General features: G+C 41.0%; 2 protein-coding genes across 5 annotated transcripts in view; one reads left to right on the top strand and one right to left on the bottom strand.

The window, feature by feature from the left end:
• The window catches only part of BRAF (B-Raf proto-oncogene, serine/threonine kinase), a 76,638-nt gene extending 66,050 nt beyond the window's left edge, over positions 1 to 10,588 (bottom strand). Inside the window, exons 1-2 of one of the 4 annotated variants that reach the window (XM_086884936.1) lie at positions 9,734 to 10,274; positions 9,306 to 9,640 (exon numbers count right to left, since the gene is read on the bottom strand). Coding sequence is in view for 3 of the 4 variants with exons in the window: in XM_086884937.1 (XP_086741063.1) it covers positions 10,345 to 10,476 (132 nt within the window). In the remaining variant the exon portion in view is untranslated. Of the gene's footprint in view, positions 1 to 9,305; positions 9,641 to 9,733; positions 10,275 to 10,344 lie in introns of those variants that run through there. The other 3 variants (XM_086884937.1, XM_086884938.1, XM_086884935.1) reach the window with 3 other exon arrangements.
• On the top strand, positions 10,583 to 11,983 carry LOC147653668 (uncharacterized). The gene is made up of 2 exons (XM_086884959.1): positions 10,583 to 11,010; positions 11,864 to 11,983. The coding sequence occupies exons 1-2, from the start codon at positions 10,663 to 10,665 to the stop codon at positions 11,900 to 11,902; spliced, it is 387 nt and encodes a 128-aa protein (XP_086741085.1). The 5' UTR covers positions 10,583 to 10,662; the 3' UTR covers positions 11,903 to 11,983.
• The last annotated feature ends 10,516 nt before the right edge of the window (positions 11,984 to 22,499 follow it).

Below are 22,499 nucleotides of genomic sequence, written 5' to 3'. Positions count from 1 at the left end.
TTCAGGTACTTTCCCCCCCTCACTCATCTTGGTCCTAGTTCTCTTCTTAACTCTTACTAAGCTTGCTTCTCATTTTCTGCAGACATGTGCTGGAACAAGCACAGACAGTGGGAGGAAGAGTCCTTGCCTTCTTCCAGTATGCCAGGTTATAGCTCCTCTCCATTTCTCTGTGGAAGCTTCTTTCAAGTTGTGCATCCACTGTGCTCATTTTTCCATTTTCCCTACTCTCCTGGCTCTTCTTGCTTACCACATTTTCAACAGTGCAGTTAAAGTTTTTATTAAACAAATGTGACAAATACCAACAGCTGAAAAGCTTTACTGAATTGAAAACCAGCTTGCAATGGCTTTCATATGAGAGTTTATGCAAGTGAAATGAAGGTCAACATCAAGCTTGACTTTCCTAGCTCATATTTCTCAACTTTTTATTAATCTCAGTGAATATTTTTTATTATTTTTATTTATAGGTCCTTTAAAACATCTGAGATAGCCAACAAAGGAACATTGTTAAAGTCTGTATGTAGGTAGCTCAAGATGAGTCAATAAAACTTACAACCACAGACTAGTAAATAAGTTACAGAAAGCAATATCTAAAGAAGTGACTGTAGCTGAGAGGAAAAGGATCCATTATCTCTTTTCCACAAAAGCCTATGAACGTATCTTTCTAGATTCATGATGAATTACCTTAGGGAAAATGTACAATACTACCTTTAGGAAGGAAAATCCTCAAGAAGAGGTACAACATTTTCAGTACCATCCTGCTTGACAACCAGGATCATAACTAGGTCAATTAATACAGTAATGTGATCAGTGAGCATCTGCTAGAAGCACAGCAGTCAATTAAATATTAAAAAGGCTTCAAGATGAAAATCTATTTTCCGTTTAAGAAGTAACGATTTTTATGAAGGCAAGGCTAACTTGTAACTAGCAGTGCAGGTTCCAGCTGCAGCTGACACTGCTCCTGTTGAACAAAACCACCTCACCAAAACTAAACACCCAATAACTTCCACCCTTCTCCGAAAAACTAGGAAACTAAGTTAACACTTGCGTATAAGTGTCATCTTAGAAGAGCTCACAGCTCTTCAATAAACTGTCATTTCTTTACAAACCATCAGTTGCAACTGAGAGCAATCTATGCCTTTTGCTTTCATTAATTCTAAACACAAACCAAATTGCTCATCATTCAGCTCTACTCTTAAAGCCAAATAAACAGCCATTCAGTCTGACAGGCCTTTGCCCCTTATCTCCTCTTTAACAAAGGAATTCAGTCTTCAAATGCTCCTTACATCTTACAACTGTTTAAAAATATATTTTAAAATAAATTTAAAAATTAAAAAGAATAAAACATTGAAGTCTATCCTTGTAACATAACCAAGCAGTTTCTCTGTAAGAGTGAAGCCACCAAGAGCCTTAGGCACTGACTGATTTGCAGCTCACACCAGCCAAGATGTTGGTGCAATTATCATATTGTCCTTGGTTTTTTACCCCTGCTCTCTTCTTTACTCTTTCTCCATAACATAAACCTTTGGCTGAACCCTTTCAGTACGCTAAACAAGTGAAAAATTGTTCTCTTTGTCAAGGTTAGCTTTCTGCCAGTCTACTGTGCTTAAAACAGCTTGGCAAAGGACCCAGTGATCATCTCAGCTGGTGAAAAAGCCACCTTTCCTCTCTATAGCTCACAGTTAGATGGATTCAGGCCACCATGAAGCAGCATCCTTCCTGTTTAGGCTTCAATTCTCTTTCATTCTCCCACTTTTTCCATCACCTGCCATCTTTGCTGCTTGCTGCTAAGTAGAATTTGCCTCCAAGCACTATAAAAAGGAAAGTTAACAAATGTTCTCTACCACAGTAGAACAGCAGTGTGTGGAAAAATAAGAGCTGCCTATATCCCTCATTTAAATCATTAACCACCAGTTGCACAGCTAAATCTTTAATTCCATATTTTTCATGGCTTTTGTGTTGCAGTACTACTAGTCCTTCTTATTCACTTTGATACTAATTCAGTAGTCACGAGGATCACGCACAGACCGAGTTCGGGAACAATTCACTGTATTTACATTCATGAATTCAACAACTTCTCCCTAGACAGTAACAAGTTTAAAAAAAAATAAATAAAAGAAGAAATAAACTACCTAGATTTTCTTACCCGTTTAAGAAGGCAATTTTGCATTAACCAGGTAACTACCACAGAATCTCAATAACACTAAATACATGCATTGTTGACATTTAAAAAGATTATAATGAAGACACCAGACTATTTCTCTGCACACCTTAAGCTGAAAAGTCACATTTGTGATGGAAAGCAGGAAGCCAGCCAGCTAATTACAATAATTGCCTATAAGAAGCAAATGCTCGTCCAGTAGAGCTCTTACACAGCTTGGGTCACATTAATTAAAATGACAAAACAAATAAACTCAGTTTCAGCTGAACTACAGAACTTAATTCTTCTCTCTCCTTGCCAGACTACACAATTAATTACACTACACTGAAAAGATAATCAGCACCTATTTACAAGTTCATGTTACCAATCCATAAAATAATTCGTTATAAACTTTGCAATATTCCACCACTAAACTGTTACTAGATAGTGACTACTGTGCATAGTTCCCTACCAGCTGATTAGAAAATGTAAAAGACAGCTGGAATTGTTGGTCAAGTAGAAATATACTCTGCTTGTTTAGAAATAGCTGTGATCCAATAAAGAAATTAAGGTATCCTATTTTTATCACAAACAGATCTCAAAAGCTGAAATAGAGCAAATGTACTTGTTTTTTTCTTTTTAAAACACAAGTTATGTGCTCCTAGTCAAGGAAAACTCAAATAGGAATTGCCACAGAAACCGCATTGTCCTAAACAGCATTCTATGTTCTACTCATCAGACCATCCTGCCTTAGCAACCCCAGTACCACCCTGGAAAATGAAATAATTTAAAAGGCAGAATTGGCTCCTTGCCATCCATTGTAGAATTAGGAGAATTTAAAAAAAAAATTACCCTCACTACTTAACCCAGAATCTGGAAAAAGTTACATCAATTTTCAATGATTTACATAGGCTTAAAAATGTCACAAGAAACAGTACAAACTGTATTCTAGCAGAATTATAGAACGCTTAAGTAAATCTTTTCTGAAAGCTACCTCAGACTATACTAAAGACTGACATTTAAATCTACATTACTTAAACCTATTATAGAGAATATTTGACCTATTAAGTTTAATTAATAAATTTTCAAAACCAGATCAAAGACTGAGGCACCAATATACAACCATCCAGTTCCAAACATCTAGATACTACCAACTTCTTAGTCATAACGGTGTATTTTATTTCAGGTTGATTTTATAGCGCTTTTCAAACATTATTAGTGAATAACTTGTACTAGAAAGAGAAAAACTAGCCACAGTATTCTGATTCCAGAAATGCGTACCCTCAAAACAAACACCTTATCTGATATAAACGAGAGTAAAAAAATTAAGCTACAGTGTCTGTGATCCAAGTGTCAGAAAATGTTGCCTGAACACATTGTAACTGCATTCAGAGAGTATTTATTTCTTACCAGTGCATTTAACAAGCACTTTGCTAATAATGATACTGTTTAAGAAGCCTCACTATGTAACAGATCAAGACATTAGAGCTGGCATCCCACTTTCTAGGGTCAAAAGAAAAATTCCTAGCCACTTAGTTACGCAACACATTTTTAAACTAAGTTCAATCGCAAATTAACAGTGTTTTCTGCTTGTCTCCCGGAAGAAAGATTTTAAACAAAGTTGATGAGTTTCATGTAGAAATTGAATTACCCCTTCATGCTAAGCTTTGTGCAGGTATACTGGGAGAACCCACAAAAACATTTCCCTTGATCAGAACCTTAGAAAAATAAAAGTGCCCTTCAGTGCTCAAACACATTCACATGATCTCCTGAATTTAATACAGATAGTGTGGAAAATTCATTTGATACCGAGCACTATATCTGGCACTGCACAACAAGCTCCATTTTGAAGAGAGGCTCTGTTTTCTGATTTTAAACACTTTTGTTGGTTGGGGAGCATCATAGTGGGATGATAACTGGCATTACTGCTCCCTCAAAACTCCTCCCTGAAGGCAGCACCTCCAGTTAAAGAGAAGGATTACAAATTAGACTTTTGCCTGTTTTACTCTTTTTTTGCTAGGGTTCACATTCCTAAAACATCCATCAGAAACAGAATAAAGAAAGACACTATTGCTGCTCCTCCAAAACTCACAAGTGCTAAAAAGGTACAACAAACCAAATGCAGCAAAGGGCTTAAGCAGGAGAAAAAAAAGAAAAGACATGTAATTCTGCATCAATCAGCTTTCTTTAGCACTGACCACCACAGAAGAGAGAATTAGCTGAATGAACATGTTACTTCAATGTTTTGGAAAGAAGGTGTGCACAGGAGGGAGGATTAGGAGGATTCCACTGTATGCCCCAGAAGCTCAAGAGCAGCTGGAATAAAAAAAACTGAAGCAAAGGAACATGTATATTGCATGCTGACTTCTGTATCCTGCACTAGCTATGAGAAAGTAGCTGTGTTCACACACAGATGTGTGAACGGTTGAAAACGATGAAAACCATCTCACACCTCACAAAACGAAATACTGTACCCAGAACTCTCACGTGGTCAAGGCTGTTGGAAACATACGCTTGCTACACAAGAAGCTCACAGACACTTTCACATCCCTGGCACACTGGCAAAGCTATGGCATGCAATCCTATTTCTGTAGAAGGCATGCTCAGAAGGGCTCCAAAGAAACCAAGGAAGATTGTTACAACCTGCCAGGGGAAGCTCAACACCATAAAGTCTAAGGTGTCAGGACCTAAACCTGGCAAATCCAGCTAAGGAAGTCTCATCTGAGCACAACTTCTTATTAAAATATTAAAAAAATTTAGGCCCCAATGGAGTTTTATGGGACAAAGATTATTTATAGTAACCAAACAGAAAAGGGGTAACACACACATACACACCATACTACCATTACTCCCCCTTACCGCATTCCTTTAGCGTCCAACTTCACAAGCATTTTGGAACTCATTGGGTGCTCCTCATGTTGAGGAGATTCCATTCACTAAGTTTGCAGAAACTAATCCAGCAAAAGCAATGCTGATTTTCTTCAGTACCAGTGAGTGGAATCAATTCAGGACAGGACCTGTGTGGTATCAAATGGGCACAAGGGAGTAGATCTAGAGGGTGATGTGGGCACAGCAAAGGGCAAGACCTCCAGCTCTGGGTCTCAGATTTGATTGACTTGGCTCTAACTGCCCAGGGGGAGCAGCAGCAGCAGCCACAGGGACTACAATTATGACAGGGCATTTCTGATACATTGTACATTTCACCACCCTTCAGAAGCCACTGGTTCAAACTGAAAACAAAACTTACACTTGGCCAAAACTGCATTTCAAAAAACCCCCTCCATTAAACCTGAAACCCCTTCCTTGGATGGCCAGACTGGAAGAGAATTAGCAATTCCATGAACAATCGAAACCTTCTTTTGTTTCTCTTGTAAGGACAAATAAAATTGGATTGCCTTCTAAATCAAATTTTCTCCAAAATATTTCATGCATTCAATTTTTTTGATAGATGTAACAATTAATTAAACTGAACTACAAATTTATTACAAAGTGGAATGTTGCAGCCTGTCGTGGTTTTAAAACCACAACACAGCCTTAAGGAAACTCGGGGGTTATCAGTTTAATTTAAAAGATAGCTGCCATCAAAAGGTATCTGCATTAAAAAAACCCCAAACCAAAAACACAGCCAAACCCAAAACACATTTGGTCTACAGTATTTTTAACTCAATGCAACAAAAGAACTGCCATTCCTGGCTAAACACGTGTCAAGAAGGGTATGATTAGAACAGCTTTAAAAATAAGAGATCTTTGAGTTTAACAACTGTAACAAAATACAAACTGGAATTAAGAATCAGAACGGTAAGTCAGGGGAAAAAAAAAATCAGTACTAAACATTTTGTCCCCAACCAATTTGTGGATATCCACAGAGATAAGAAACAAGCCTCCCGAGACATCATAACCTTCTAGAAGGAGCCACCACTATATTAAGCAAGTTTTGTGTAATCAAACAGGCTACCACAGGACAGAGCTGTTAATCCTATTCCCTTTTGGGAAAAACATCATAAGCAGAAATCTCTCCTATCCCCACTAAACCCAAGTATTTCAAGGTTGTGTTCTAATGTTTGATCTACCTTGCCAGAAATAAATCATAAAAACATTAAGAAAAAAATGGTGTGAGGTTACCAAACTCATTGTCTTTTTTTACACCTGGATCAAAGTTCCCCCTTCACTCCTGATACATTTTTGCCTGTTGAGATGACAGTTTATTAATGAACAGCTTATTTATAAGTTCAGAAAATTTATTTTCATGCTTCACTACTCCTAGCCATAAAGAAAAACATCTCATAGTAATATGGAACCATCTTCTCTGCTACCACTTAAACTCACTACTTCTGGCAGTAATCACCACAAGCCTGGCAAACAAGTTATTTGAATTCTTCTTTGCATCAGATTTCACAATTTCCATTTCTTTTTTCAAAAACTTCAGTTACTGAGTCTTTTTTCAAAGCTCTGACCTTCCAGACTTCACATCACTGCTAGTACTCTGCTCTAGACTTCCCTCAGCCAGACCATGCATTTCTCAAAGCTGTGACCCAAAGTCAGACAGTATTCAGCCATGGCTTTTCCCATGCTGTGTAAAAGAAACAATTATTTCATGTATCTTTTGAGGTACTACTGCAGAATATTAGGTACATGATGCTTCACATCCAGCTCCACTTTAACTTGTCCTCACAATTAAATAGCATGCCATTCACAGACTATGAAGTTAGCTCAATCACTGAATACAAATGCAAGGAAATGTAATTGAGATTGAACATAAAATGTATTCCCAAAACTACAAAATCAATGAGGTAAAAAACCACTCACATTGTTTCAAGTTTCCGAATAAGTAGCAAGTTTAATAGTGAACTCTTCAGAGAAACACACTCTAAAGGAAAGTTATTCTAATACCCATCACCATAGGTTCCCTAAATGCTACTGCAACAAAATCAATCCCACTTTTACTTCATGTACCTACATTATGTTATGAGAACCCATCACTTACTTCATATTGTAAGGTTAGAATGAAAAGGCATCACTATCTTAATTTTATATATCTTTTCATCCATTCTCCATTTTACTCTTAAATCTCTTCCATAGGATTAAGGTTTCTAAATTTATAACTAATATTCATGCAGGATAAATTCTAGTATTGCTGCCTAGAACACAACCATGCAGTAGCTCAGGCCCTCACTTCACAGCCTTCAAAGTAATTTTTTTCTTACAAAGAGCAGTTTAGGGCACAAAGCTCCGAGTACAGAAAATCCCATTTGAATTATTTAATATTGGTGTAAATAGTCTCTAGCAACAAGAGCAGAACCTTTTCCTCCCAGCTGTCACACACTCCTTACTATATCAACAAGCCTGCAATGCTTTGAAAACCTTCCATCCAAACAACCTCTTGTCCCGAGAATTCATGCTGGGGAAGAAGCCAACCTCTGTGCCTGCGGATGCCAACTCGCATCCGAGGCCTCCCAGCACCAGCAACCAAACAGAGAGTGGAAGAGGAACAAATTTCTTCCAAACACACTTGCCCCTACCCTTTCCAAATCCTTCTGTCTCCAAGAAGGAGCCATTTCCTGTATCTTTTCTATGACTGCATGGACAACTACCCTTACCAACTCTGAGTTTCAATATAAGGGAAAAAGGATTAAGCAATTATTACACTATTTATTAGAAAATATATAATTCTCATTACTAGAAGATTTATAGTAACAGCACTTAGGCTACCAAAGCAACCTTTAAAGACATAAATTCACTATTTGATTACAATCTGGTCATGAGTTGAACAATATGGCTTAAATCTGTTTTTCAAAGCCCTAACCCTTGAGAATTCATAAGGGACAGCGATGCAGCTGTAACCAACACAGAGCACTTGATTACAATCTCAATACAGAACATCTTGTTTACCAGAGGGTTCTAACATACAAATAAGTGTGTGTAAGATGACTTCAACTTATGTCAGAAATTCTTCTCTGCTCCCCTTTTAAGAGCAGAAACTGAGTGCAGGACTAAAGGTCTGCCTTCTGGAAATCAGGACTGCATTTCCCTAAAGACTATAGGAACTGAAACCTTTCCAGGTATTGCCTTAAATAAGTAAGGTCATGCTCCTTGACAGGCTTCCACAGCAAGGTTGCTAAAGCCTAGATTTACCTTGTCTTGAAGCAATGAAACGAAACACTAGAACACGTACTTACATTGCAGCCATGAGTCAGTTACAAGCACTTCAGTATTTTTCTGACTTATGTCACTTTGAACTTGCATTACACTTTAGGTTGGCTTGTTTTACTATTAAGGATAGTTTCCATTTTAACTGTGTCAGCAATTTTTTGGGCTTGAACTTCATTAAGGTACAGCTTTAAGTGAAGTAATAGGTGTACTTCTACAGTAAACAAAACTTAATTACCTACAACTTGAGGAAGAACTAGCTAAGTACAGAACAAAACCACATCAGAAAACAAAAACTCTGCAACCAGCTCTGCCTTGAGAGCCATGTGTTTCAATATTTCCAATGCAGAAGGAGTTGCCTTTTAAATAATACAAGACTATCCTCCATACACCTCCTACATACTTACACCCATACCGACAACATATCAACCTTTCTGCTCGGCAGGTGTTCCACATGCTGGACCACTTGTCTCTCTGCCTCATCCAGGGAAGATACTCAGGATGGAAGCAGAAGCAGCCACACTATGTACTTTACCATGTACTTTACCATTTGGAATCAAATCTAATGACTGACAGAGTCTAAAACATTTTTGAAGTTCAAGTGACTTAGAGCAGTTTCACAGACACCCCCTTCAGTACAAAAATTGTTTTTCTAAAAAATTCTTGCCTCCTGCCACTGCCTTCTCCTCTCTTCTCTCCTATATTTCAGTTTAAGCAGCTGAGCTGTATTGATGTTGTTGTTTCTAGGGCCACAATATAAACCAACAATTGGATTAATTCCATTGATTTTTTTTTTTTTTAATTACAGAAATAACTGAGAAATTCAGAAGCTTTTTAACCTCACTTTTCTGTTAAAAGCATTTGTTTGTTAAACCCCTCTCTTCAGGTGTTTGGGTTTCTCAACCAGATGAAGAGTTTCTCCTTACTCAGGAAAGTTCAGACTGGACCAGCATTACTCAAGGTGTTTAATCACCATGCTGGGTAGGTGTAAAATAGATGTGTACTGCTGAGTTTTGCCTACCTTCAGCAAGTAAGTCAGGAACTCCTTAAGATGAGGGAATCAACCTCACATCTTGCCAAGATCTATAGGGACGGACTCTTCCCCTACTTCTCCTTTCTGGCCATCTACCCAGCACAAGCTCTAGCACTTGTCAAACTTCTCAACTCACTGTGCTGTCAATAAATGGATACAACCCCGGCCTTTGGGGAGTTTGGAATCAAACTCGACCCCTCTGAGAGCAGCTAGTCCAAGCCAGCTCATTTTCCCTGCTGGAGGCTGGAAAGGAGAGGCTCCCAGGTGCGCTGGGCATGTCGCAGGGCCATAAGGCTGCTCAGAGATGAGAGGTCTTGTACCACCTGCACAGACACACCGGGGAAAGCTGATCAGAAACACTCTCCAGCCGGTAACGCTGCGAACAAAACAGCAGAGCTTCTGGCATCTGTATTTACCTCCAGAACAGACTCGAGGGATGGCATCTGGCAGGTGGGTCTGCCTTGGATGCTTAGAGTGCTTTGAATCTGCGAAGCACCTTGTGTTGTTACCGCACAGTTTATTCCCCCTTCCGAAAACATTTCAGAAGCGTTCGCAACTCACACTTCAGCCCCAGCAAAACAGGTAGTACCGCTCGCTCCCCGTAGGATTGGGAAGTTAAGTAATAAGCCCCAAAAACACAGGAAGTATGTAGGAAAGACACCAGCCAGAGGCCTGACATCCTCACTGCCTCCACGGTGCCCTGTCCGTTAACATTTCCTAAGACGCTTTGTGCAAAAAACGTCCACAAAAGGCACGTCCGCAAAGCGAACCGAACCCAACCTCGGGTTAGAAATATATTTCGAGTGTTTCAAACCATCGGTGGAAAACGATGGCAAACCCCCACATAACACCTTCGCCGGACACGGCACCCGCGGCCGCAGAGGCGCCGAGCCGGGCTTCTCCGCAACCCGACCGGGACCCGCGCCCTCCCCACCGCGGCCCCCGCTCCCTGCCCCCGCCGGCACGGGCCGCCCCCGGCACGGCCGGGCCCGAGCCCCGGGGGCGGGCGGCCGCCGCGTGGCCTCACCTCCTCCGGGATGGCCGGGTCCCCGCTGCCGCCCCCCGCGTAGCCGGCGCCGAGCGCGGGCGGCTCGGGCTCCATGTCCCCGTTGAAGAGCGAGGCCCCCTCGGCGCTGCCGCCGCTGCTCAGCGCCGCCATCTTGGGCCGGAGCGCCGGGTCGAGGGCGGGGCCGGGGGCGGCCGCGTCCCCGCCGCCGGGGCGGCCCCAGCCGCGACCCGTAGTGCGAGGGGCGGGCGGCGAGCGCGGTCCCGGCCCGCTCCCAGCGCCGCCGGCGCGTCACGGCCGGCCTCGTGACGTCACACAGAATCGCCGCGGCCACGGCGCATGGGCCCGCCTGACGTCACCGGGAAGCACCGTGACGTCACAGCGCGACCGCCCCGTCGCCCTGGGAACTCGGACGTGGGCTCGGGCCCCGCCTCCTCCCCGCGGCCCCGCCCGCCGCAGCGCCCCCTGGCGGCGCGGGAGCGCACTGGCGGCAGCGCCCCCGCCGGGCCGCGGGCAGCGGGAACCGGGAAGCGCACACACGGCTGCGGCATCGCGTTGAGCACCACTGCCGAGGGCTCTGCGGGTCCTTCCCGGCAGCGGGGAAACCCGGGATGCCGGCGGAATTCAAACGAGGAACGAGTAGGACGCCGGGCATCCCTCGGTGAAGAGCGGCGCTGCGGCTCTGGGGTGAATCCTCACAAGCACGAACCGTGCGGCAGCGACAGACACGCTCCCAAAGCCCCCATGTTAACCTGCTGGCTGTAACTTCAGTGATAACTGAAATATTCGATCCCTAGGATCGATAAAACATCCCTGTTCTTTTCACTGATAGCACTTCAGGCCTTGGCTGCCCAAACTGCTGCTGTGCTTGTCATGTTTCCACAGGATGCTCCAAGCTAGGGAAGGGTCAGGTCTGGCTCAGGAGACATCGGGACCCCTTCTTGTCCTCGGGAACGCCACTGCTGTCCCCCAGAATTGCTCCCCGCCTTGTGCCCAGTGCCATCTTTCCCCAAAGTGGCCGTGTGTTCCCATCTGAAGTAAAACCTTGACCTGTGTCTAATCCCTGTATGCCACACCCATTGAAATGCTGCTTACACACGTAAAACACCTGCTAAATCAGGTGCTCTAAGCTGCTTTCTTGCTGCAAAAGTCTTTATTATAAATACAAAAATTGCAAGTGTATTTGAGTGCACTGCAAAGAAAAGCTGATGGACCAGAAAAGCAGAAGGACTTCAGAGAAAGGTTGTTCTAACAGAGCCCAATATATTGTTTGGTGGCCAGCTAAAATACACTAGGTTGAAACCAGCAAGTGCAAGATCCTTATCTTTGTTTCATTTCAGTTGTGAGTGTGTAACTGCACACCTTAACACAGTGATGCTGGTGAGAGAACTGAGGTTTCTGTTTCACCCTTCACACTGCGGCCCATTGCTGTGGAAAAGCATTTCAAATGCAGTTCAATACTGGCAGTGTTGCAACTGGTAAATAAATGCAACTTCAATTTAATATTTCAATGGATTCTAATTGATTTTTTTTTTTACAGGCTATGCTTGCTAAGAGAGGAGCCTGGGGTTTTCTGTGACTGGAGCCCTGCAGTGCAGTCAACAGAAAGGCTACATAAGAATCAGATGTACAGACTAAGCAGTTGGCCAAGTTTAGAAATTTCTGTCTAATAGCCACATTAATGAAGAGGGTAATTATCAGCAGTTCCTGCTATGTGGCAGGAATATGTAACAGTAGTGAAAAAATGCACACAAACTCTGTAAAATAACACCCATGCTGAGGACTGAACATGCGGACAAGTCTCTGATCTCTGAAGGAAAAGGCAGCAGACTTAATAGGAGATGGTTCTCTCAGCACACAGCCTGTTGTGGAAAAGCTGTCAGAGTAATAGAGGTTAACTAACAGAGTAAGTCCATTCATTTCCATGAAATTTACACCAAGGGATAATTTAGTCTCAATGTCCAGAGCGTAGTCATAGCTTTCTTTTATTCCCCAAGCAATTTATGTCTAGGACATAACCCTAGCTGTGGAATTAGTAGACTACTATCAATCTATAACTTGTAATACCTTTCCCATTGCTTTTAGCAGTGTTGGGTCTCTTTCTTCTGAGGTTCTGATTATTTCCAGAAGATTTTCATTCACTTAGAATTCTGCTAGACTTTCTTATCACATTTGATGTTCCACTGAAGAACTGCAGTTCTAATATTGAGACGTAATGTCCAATGCTGGAAACATGGCAGAGTTACCTCCCAAAATAGATGAGATTAAAAAAAACCAAACAAACACCTAAGAACTACTTAAAAAAACTGTTTTGTAGGAAGGAGACAAAAATCTACTATTCATACTATACTTTCTCTTTGATAGGGGGAATCCACACCTAGTGATAAATGTAATTTTCTACTTCTTCACATGGTGGCTACTTGGACTCCTTTCTTCCTGATAAAAGATAAATAATTAATAACAGTAGCCATTTCTTGGTGATATGAAATCCTATCTACTGATAATTGATATCATCAACACCTTTTACAGAGGCTTTCATGATCAACATAGGTCAGAATCAAATTACAGCCTAGATGTGAAAGGCAGGTTTTTGCTATCAATCTTTGGGCCACTGGCTGGTTGACTCCTGCAATGCAGCACAGCCAGTTCATCTGGTATTGCAGCAGGTAATGCAAACTTGTAAATGTAAAACCTGCCATGTCCCACCAAACTCCTGGTTATGCACTGGGGTTTGATCCTCCTCGGAATTTTTTTAATTAATTTGAATTTGGATGAGAAAACAAATTCAGCTGTTAAAAGACCAAGATTCTCCACCTAGGTTGCCCACCACCAGAACATTGTCTGATTTAATCAACACCTGCACTTTCAGAGAACAATGTTTTAAGAAGTCAGTAAGAAAATGTATATGATTATCTGAGAGCAGATATCCCATTGTGAGCATTTAGACACTTCATCTCTTCTCAGAAAAAACAAAACCAAAACCTAAACCCCAAACCAAACCAACCAACAAACAAACAAAAATCCACCAAAGAACAAACAACCTCCCCAAAATACAAACAAACAAACAAACAATACCAAAAAACTCTCATCAAACTTTATGAGGTCTTTATGAGATGCTGCAAAATGTGGATATCCAAACGAGATATTAGATGAAACTTAAACTTGGTCTCCTTTATTATATTCTTTCAACAGAAGATGGTATCTCAAAAAAACCCCAGCCTTCCAGTTTCTTAATCAAAACAATTAAAAGATTTGCATATTGGTGTGGTAATTGATATAATTATTCAAAGTGGTGTGAAAATTTGATGCACATTCAACTTAGGATGTCTAAAGTGCCCTTAAAATGTATTCAAATTTCAAAAACTGCTTAGCCTTTTAATGCACTGAAAAGACAGTATTTGTCTTGTAAATTGCAGCATTTGGCCCATGCACATTTGAAAGTGCTGGTTTAAATTCTCAGTCATAAAAGCAGAAATACAGGTCTGGATGATTTGTATAAACACAGATACTAATGACACCAGTTGGGTTCCCTGTTACCTTGGACAGAAAAGGTGAAGCAGAACAAAAATTAGGCTGTTGTCCGGAGTTCAGTCATTTTCTGATTACTACTCAGAATAATACACACTTAAAAAAATTACCTTGCTCTCCAGGAAAAGAATGTAGGAGATATTTTTAAGGATATATCCCAGATATTTTTTTTTTATTTTGCCATCTCTTTAGCACCTATAGCAGTTTATTATCTCTCCCACTCTAAGACATACTACATATATTTTTGTATTTCTAGGAATTGCTGTCTGATTGATCCACTGTGAGGCAATAGAAAAAACAAGGCTGCTTTTTCCATTTTTTTTTTTTCCTTTGCTTTAAACTATTCCAGTACAGAGCACATGTACAGATATTGTTTCCTTTGGAACTTCCTGAGAACTAGTTCAGGACAAGATTACCGTTCTGTGACAATGCTAAACTCAAAACATTCATGTCTCCAGTGGGAAATTAGATAATATGCAGATGGTGATTTGAACTTGGCTGCTGAACACTCTTACCTCTGATTTTTTCAGCTGATGGAGCTTTCATAGCTCTTTGCCTCAGTTAAATACATGACCAGAAATTATGAGGATGGGTGGAGACTGCCAGTAAGGCAGAAGTAGGGAAAACAAGAAAAAAATTTGAATCCACCAGATTCTTGACTCAGTTTTCATTCTACCATTAAAAGCAATGTTGATCTAACAAGCTCTATTTTATATAGAGATAATAACCTATTCTAGATTTTCTTGTAATAATCTTTGGAATATTTACATAGCTTTCATTTGATTTGAGTGTAATTTATTTCAGTCACTATTTATAAAACTGTTGCTCTTTTCTCCCAGAGAAGAGCCCAAACATTCAGAAAGCAAAAAGCAAAGCATTTTCCTCTGGAAACATGTGGGAGGCAGGAAAGGTGAGGGGCTGGGACATGGAAATGACTTTGCCTATAGGCCCCTTCCATACCCTGCATGCTGTTTGGTGTCACCAGAACCCAGTGCTGACGTGTTTTCCTTCCGCATGTGAGTGGTGACTTTGGGGTCCATAGTGTGAGTGCCTGCTCTGCTCCTCTCCCTGCTGCTTCCTGCCCTCACCCGTGCCTGTGTGGGGGAAGCTGAAAAAAACAGCATTTATTCAAATGCAGTGTAAATACTGACCTATGTGGCATTTGAGGGACCCCCAGCATGAGCCCTGAAACTGCTATTAAGGGAACAGAAGTGACAGCCAGCAGAAAAAGAAGGGGAGGGATGGGTAAAAGATTAGATGGAGGGAGAATGTAGTCGAAGTAGACACTGGAAAAGAAGATGCAGCTCTCCTAGGAAACAAGAAGCAGATGAAAACAGGGAAACAAAGGAGCAAGGAACATTGGCTTTCCTGCCTGGCGTACTTTACTAAAACTGGGACAGTACCTCATGTTTGCAAAGATTAGACCAGACTTTCCTGTTCCCATAGCATCCCTGGTCACTGCTTTAACATATCCAGCTTGTTCAGATATCTGATTTCTGAGTCCTTTGTGTTGGACAGTGATAAGCTGATCAGCTTTAAGGACTAAACAGTTTTATATGCCTTACATTATTATACCAGTGTGAATAATCACATTTTATAACTCAAAACCATCCCATTTAGGCATAAAACCCCCCACTAATGTGATTGAATGTGTTCCAAGAAAGGGCAGGAAAGAATACCACCTCAATCAAATAATTTTTACTGTTCAGAAAATGACTGTTCAATTATGTTCCAGTCTAAGGATTTTCCTTCATAATATCTAGGGTAGCTGAGCTTCCCCTGGCCTGAATACCTGCTGTTATTTGATTCTCTAGTACTTTACAGACATGCTGGTGACTATCTACATATCCGATCTAATACAAGTTTAGATACTAACTTGCACCTTTTCGTTTCTAGACTCTACTCTGAGCAGAAAAAGTCCATTAGGGCTGGCATTGGCCTGAGAAAAGGGTATTTTAAGAGTTCAAAAAATGTAAACCGATAACAGGAATCAAACACAGAAACTGCAGCTTTGATGTGGGAGAGAGAGAACATGGTGACATATCATGTTTCTCAGGGCAATATTCCCCACTGCTGGAGTTTTAAGAGTCATTGTTCTTTAGGGATAGGTCAGATAGGATGGATAACCTTTCCAAATTAATGCTTATATTGTAATACACATATGCATGTCTTATGTGTTAAAACACCAGTGTCTTGCTGGCAGAGTCAGTGTCACCCTTCATAATCCATCCTTGTCTTTTAATCCTCACTACCACCAAGACAACACAAGCCTCACAAACATTTAGTCTCTCCTATAAAAGAAAGCTGCTCACCAACCAAGTGGAAATTAGGACCATCTCCTAACCATATTGCTCTACCCTCTTTCCTGTGAGTATGCCCTTGGCCAAAGGCAAAATTTCTGGTGCAGTGGCCAATGGCCTCTCAATGTTTTTGATGCTGTGGATTGCTTGAAGCTTGCAGTTATGCTGAAGGCTCTTGGATGTGGTTATTCCTTTTTGATATAATGAGACCTCTTTCTCTGGAAGACACATTTGTTTTGATAAATGAACACAAATTCTGTTACCCCCCCTCTGGGGTGTTCTGCATGACTGTGCTGGATTTGGTTATGGGAGGATTAATTTTCTTCACAGTGGCTGGTATGGGTCTGTGTTTTGCATTTGTGCTGAACACAGGGTTGATAATATAGAGATGTTTTTTTATTGCTGAGCAGAGCTTACACAGAGACAAGGCCTTTTCTGCTTTTTGTGAGGCTGGTGAGGAAGCTGGGGCTGACTGGGAGGCTGGGAGGAGGCACAGCCAGGACGGGTGACCCCAACTGAACAAAGAGATGTTCCAGACCATAAGACAGCATTCTCAATATATAAAGGTAGTGGAAAGAAGATAAAGGGGGAGGGAGGAAGGAGGACAAAAAATGTTTGAAGTGATGGCATTTCTCCTCCCAAGTCACTGTTACATGCGATGGAGCCCTGCTCTCCTGGAGATGGCTGAACACCTGCCTGCCCATAGGAAGCAATGAATCAATTCCTTGTTTCTTTTTTCTTGTGTGCACAGCTTTTGGCTTTCTCTATTAAACTGTCTTTATCCCAGCCCACGAGTTTTCCACCTTTTATCCTTCTAGTTCTCTCCCTGATCCTGCTGGTGGGGGCGTGAGTGAGCGGCTGTGTGGGGCTTGGCTGCCAGCTAGGGGGAAACCACGACAATGACTCCAGCTCAGATCTTCATTTCATCTGATTTTTAAGTGGTTTGCATGACTAGTCAATACCTTATTATCTGTCCTCAGAGGGCAGTAATATATTTATTAATTAACTTGAAGATGCTATCAAGAAAATACAGAGACAGGTCACGCTGTTGGCTTTACTGGTGTAAGGCAACGGAGCAGTGCTTTGGCAAACATCACAGCATGTAAGCAGAGCTAAGCACACAAGAAGAAAAATAAAGAGGGTACAGTGTTACTTACTAGTTGCCAGTAACAACTCTGACATTCTGTAGCCTAATTTTCACGTTTCTGTTTATGCTGTTGATTCAGAAAGCATTTGTGAGGTTTAGAGCTCATCAACAATGCTTACCTACACATGAATTGCAGCATACAGGCCCAGGACAGACAATACCTGAGCAATTCTTCATGCTGCCTCACATGCAGCCTGGACATCAACTGCCTTGCATGCACTCACACCAGAAATGTCTCTGTCTGGTGGCATCTGCACTGCCTCATTCCCAGGCTCCTCTCTGAGGTAAATGTGCCAGTTTAGACAAGCACGCTGAGACCATTTTAGCTTGGAGCCTTCACTTAAATGCTCCTATGCCTACAAACGAAACACAAAACTAAGTAACATCAGATGAAACATCAGTCATATCTCATGTACTTAAATATAAATTCAGCATAAACTCTGATGTCTTAGAAATAATTAAAAAAATTACTATCAGCTTCTCTGTTCGCCAGGCAGTTCAATACTGAATGCAATACCCTCACTGCTTGTTGCTCCTCCAAAAATACTCTGAGCAGCAGTTTGATGCTGCCTGTAGCACACAGGCTCCTTTGCATGCAAGTAGAGAAATTAGAAGTATCTCACCTTGTTCATAGTAGTTGCTGGTTGTAAATAACTCCCCATCACCCAGGTGCCAGCGCAGTCTCTCACAGATGAGAGAGTCTCACAGTCTCCTAGAGCCACTGAAGCTCTCTTCTCTGCAGAAACCAATGCATGGCACCCAGAGAGCCTTACATTACTCTGGTAACACTGAATCACGTATGCTGAGCTGGAAGGAAGACGCAAGGATCATCCAGTCCAGCTGGGGAATATCACTGGGGATGTGCCTTCGGCCTGCACAGAGTCTCTGGAGACATGAGGTTTCACAAGTATTGTCTTGGAGAGGCCACTGTCAGCCAAAGGCTGGCATTGGATTTACCTGTTACACAGAGGTAAATCTCACTGATACCAGTTGCAGATACTCAATATTTATGCAGCTTCTAAAGTGAGGCCACTTCTGGTGGAGATGTTTTAACCTGGAATCGTGTTTAGAGATCTGCTTTTGAAAGGTGGGAGTCAAGTGACCCCACTCACTTTCATCCAGCCAAGACTGTAGTGGAAACAGAGGAATGTGATGCATTCACAATTACATATTTGCAGCAACACAGCTCTGTGTGTGGCAGTAGGATGGCTTTTAGAATTTCTGGACCTCAGGTGCTTTTTGCTCCTAATACCATTAAAAACCTATTTACTGAAACAGCCCATGAGGCAAACATCAGACACACAGAAACAACAACTGAAGTGAGAGAGACCCTCTGAACTCTATGAAATATTTACAAACAGCTTTAGGAGCCCTGGGATGAAGTGAAGTACCTTCAAGCAGAGACAGAAAACCGACGGATATAAAAATCCTTTTTTAGCTCTTGGTGAGATTTGTTTTCAAAGATGTAGCTATGATATGAGAAAATGTATTAGGTCATCCAGTCTGCCTCTTCTTGTTCCAGGAGAGAAATGGTCCCAGTGCTATAACAGTTGGCTCAGCCCAGCTCTGCCTAACTCACAGCAAAAAACAAACCCATTTCTTGGGAATCTTCTCAGTTTTTCTAAATATTTCACTTTGTGGAATTTTCCCCAGTATTCCACCCAGAACAATTCAACACAGTATGTATAAAGACACTCTGATGTCATGATCATCATGCTGTTGACTTCATATTTATCCCCTTAGACAACCCTAAACAACTTCCCAGCCAGTGTGGTGGTGATGTCCCTCTAGCATCTGTCTAGAGTTATGCTCCTCCCCATTCAAACACATTATTGCTGTGCTCTGCTATGGCTGAGCCTTTCCAAGAAATTCTGTCAGATATTTTCCTGTCTGTTCCTTCCTCTTTGTGTTCAAATTATTATTATTATTATTATTATTATTATTATTATTATTATTATTATTATTATTATTATTATTGCTGCTAGTACTACTACTGCTACTACTACTACACTCGAGGAAAAGGACAAGGAAAAGAAGAAAGAAGTGAAAACCACCCTTTTTCATGCTACCCCAGCCGTGCAGACACAGAAAGATCAATTCTCAATAGCTGGCCTACCCACATAATTCAAGTTTTACCTCTAGGATTTATGGTAACTGTATTGTTTTCATTTCTGCTTTCTCTTACGTGCCTCATACAATCTTTTTTCCTCTTAAATTTTTATTAGAACCTTTGAGTTTTCCACTGTTGTTTGGACAGTTTAGAGGAATGATGCTGCCCCTATGGGAGGTCAACCAGGAAGAGTTTCTGCTCTTAAACATCTCAATATCAAGATGACAAACAGAGAATGTCCTTTTGAAGGATTTTCTTTTCATAATCTACTGCCAAGGGACTGTACAAGAAGTTCCACAATCAGTTACAGAGAAGAACTGAGTTTAAGGAAACTGATGTGAGATCCCCATAGCATTTGTTTTCCTTGCATATCATCCTTTCTGCTTTAAAAGAAAGAACACAAAACATTGTCATTCCCTTATCAAAGCAGCTTTTCAGATTTGTGAATCTTTTCAAAAACATAGTTTTTGTTGATTGTTGTTTTTTTTAAAATTATCTTAAAATAGCCTTCAAACTCAAAGAGTTAGAGGAAGATGTACACAGATACTTCAAATTTTCAAAAATATTTATAGTTTGAGAAATAACTGTAATTTTTTTATTTTATTTTTACTTTCTAATCAAATCAAGATTTTTTCAGCATTTGACATTTTAAATAATTTTAAATCTAAAGCTGAACAGCAAACAAAGTAACGTACCACAGCTTATCCTCTGCATTAAAAATGTCCTCAGCTGTTGCATATAACCATTTCTCTGAAACACACAGAGAGCTACAAGTCCTACCACAGCCAGACTAAGCAGCCCTTTGCAGGGTTCTCCTGGGGTAAACTCCCATCCTTGAAGCAGCTTAACCTCATGATGCTGTTCACTAAGTGATCATTGTTCTAATTTTACTCTTGGGGAAGCAAAGGCAAGCAAGACAAAGCATTTATCTAAAACCTTACAGTAACTCAGGTGCATTTCACTGAGCTGTGTAAACTCAGAATGCTGTTTTAATAAGCAGAACAGACTCTTTCCACATTAGGAAAAACTTTCTTCTAACTAAAAGTTATCAATTTTCTGAGCAGAGCACAGATATTTTAACACACTGGTAGCTCTGCCAGAAAGCAAGACTGAGGTTTTTCTTTTCCTTCCACCATTACAAAACACAGTCACACGCAAGTGAGCTTCTGCCTGTCTGGAGGGCTTGCAATAGTAAGAGGTTCTGGCAATAGCTGCACTCCCTATAGGATATATACAGCAACTGGGTCAGCCTGTTTACAAAATAGCTTGTGATTATCACAGCAGTGCTCAGCAGCTATGAATACATCATACCAGAGTCTAATTAAAGACAGGCATAGCTAAAGCACTGCAAAATAAAGAAACAGTGGCACTTAATAAAGCTGCTCAGGATTGGGAAGAGGTTGGTTTTTACTTTCAGTTAGCCCCTTGGAGGTCAGCTAACCAGGTTTATTCTGATCAAGAATTAAAACATACATCTTCTGAGGGCAATCAGTTCATATCCTCAGGAAAAGAATGAATTTTGTAACAAGACACAGCAGTTTCAACGGTGAAAAAAATTGTTTTAAGGGGAAAACTGAAAATAAAGATCTAGTTAAACTTGGTAATTTGTACATAAAATGGATGTACATAAAACACCATTATACTAAGAGCTGTATAAAGCATAAGTGTTCCTATATTTACCCTTCAGAATGTGGCTGGAACTCTCCTTCCACTCCTAATTAATACCTCATGTGATGCTTCAGGATTGACTCAAATCTGTCTAGTCCTTGTGATTCACAAAATGCAGTCTTCTCCACGCCATGCCTATTCCTAAATGACAGAGCACAGGTTAGAAGGGAGGTAGGAAAGTGCCTATCTCTATCCCAGCTATGGAAAGGAGAAGGCTGCATTTTCTGGAACAAAATAGTTATGCTAATGCTTCCAGCAAGCAATAGATTATACAAACACTAGGATATGCTCCAATTCTGGCTGAGTCATCATTATTTTAGGGTGAAGATTTAGGCAAAGGGAAACAGCCATTTTTGAAAAGACCAAGTTCTAGCAAATGAGTACTACAGAAGAAAAATAATGAAAAATTAGGTAGGCCAACCTCTCTTGTACTTAGACCTTTTCAGAAAGTGGTTGGTTTTTTTTCCTCCATCCATCTGATTTTGTAAATGCTGCACAGAAAAAGGTGAAAATCAACAATTCAGTCAATTTGTCTCACATCTCCAACTTCACAGGCACTTCCATGTTTCATTATGTTGTACAGGTATTTTATATATTGCTGTAAGTGTACTCATAACCAAGTCTGCCTACACACACAAAGTTTAAGGCCACTCATACTTCCTTCACAGAACTACAATTCCCTTTTTGATGCATGCACACTCTTGGTCTCTTCTGTGTTTATACTGTGAAAGCTTTAAGAGTTTCACAGCACCAGAAGAGATGGTCTTGATTTTTCATCTTAAATAACAGGGAAAACATTTTTATTTATCTTGGATTTAATTTTAGAAGGCATCAAGAGCTGAGCAGAGCTGCTGCAGTAGCTCTGCTGAAGAGGTTCACAATGGGTCTTTCTCTTCACCAAAGCAAGCAACGTAACAACTTCACCCCTCACATTTATAGCCAGAAAGTGTCAGGCAGCAGCAACCTTTCTACTTGGATAATTCTCTTTCCTGCCCAATATCTGAGTCCATGCTGCCCTTCTTCACAAAGGTGAATTCAAGGGAACCAGACCCTTCCCTCAGCTGCATGCACACGTCCCAGGAATCAAGGACTTCTTGGAGGGCCCATCACAGGCTCCAGCTACTTCAGTACCAGACAAGTTACAACCCACAGACAACACACATGAAAATGTCTTAAGCACATTACAGTTGAGCAAAAGTTCTAACTTACTAAAAGGATTTTAAATTAGAGAGAAACTTACCACTGCAGTACAGAGCAGTGCATATAAAATATTTACTTTTACAGCATCTTTTTGACTATGGTAAGAACTCAGGTGCTTCTCCCACAACGCTGCAGATTTCCTAAAATCAGCTTCTCTTAGAGCTGCTCAGAAAAACAGGTAACATGAAGTAAGGACACTGAACAAGAACTATGCAGCTCACCA

Source organism: Cyanistes caeruleus, chromosome 4, assembly GCF_971803275.1.
Source record: "Cyanistes caeruleus chromosome 4, bCyaCae1.hap1.1, whole genome shotgun sequence".
Classification (NCBI taxonomy): Eukaryota; Metazoa; Chordata; class Aves; order Passeriformes; family Paridae; genus Cyanistes; species Cyanistes caeruleus.
The sequence above is the reverse complement of the archived record's forward strand: the minus strand, read 5'-3'. Positions and strand labels throughout refer to the sequence as shown.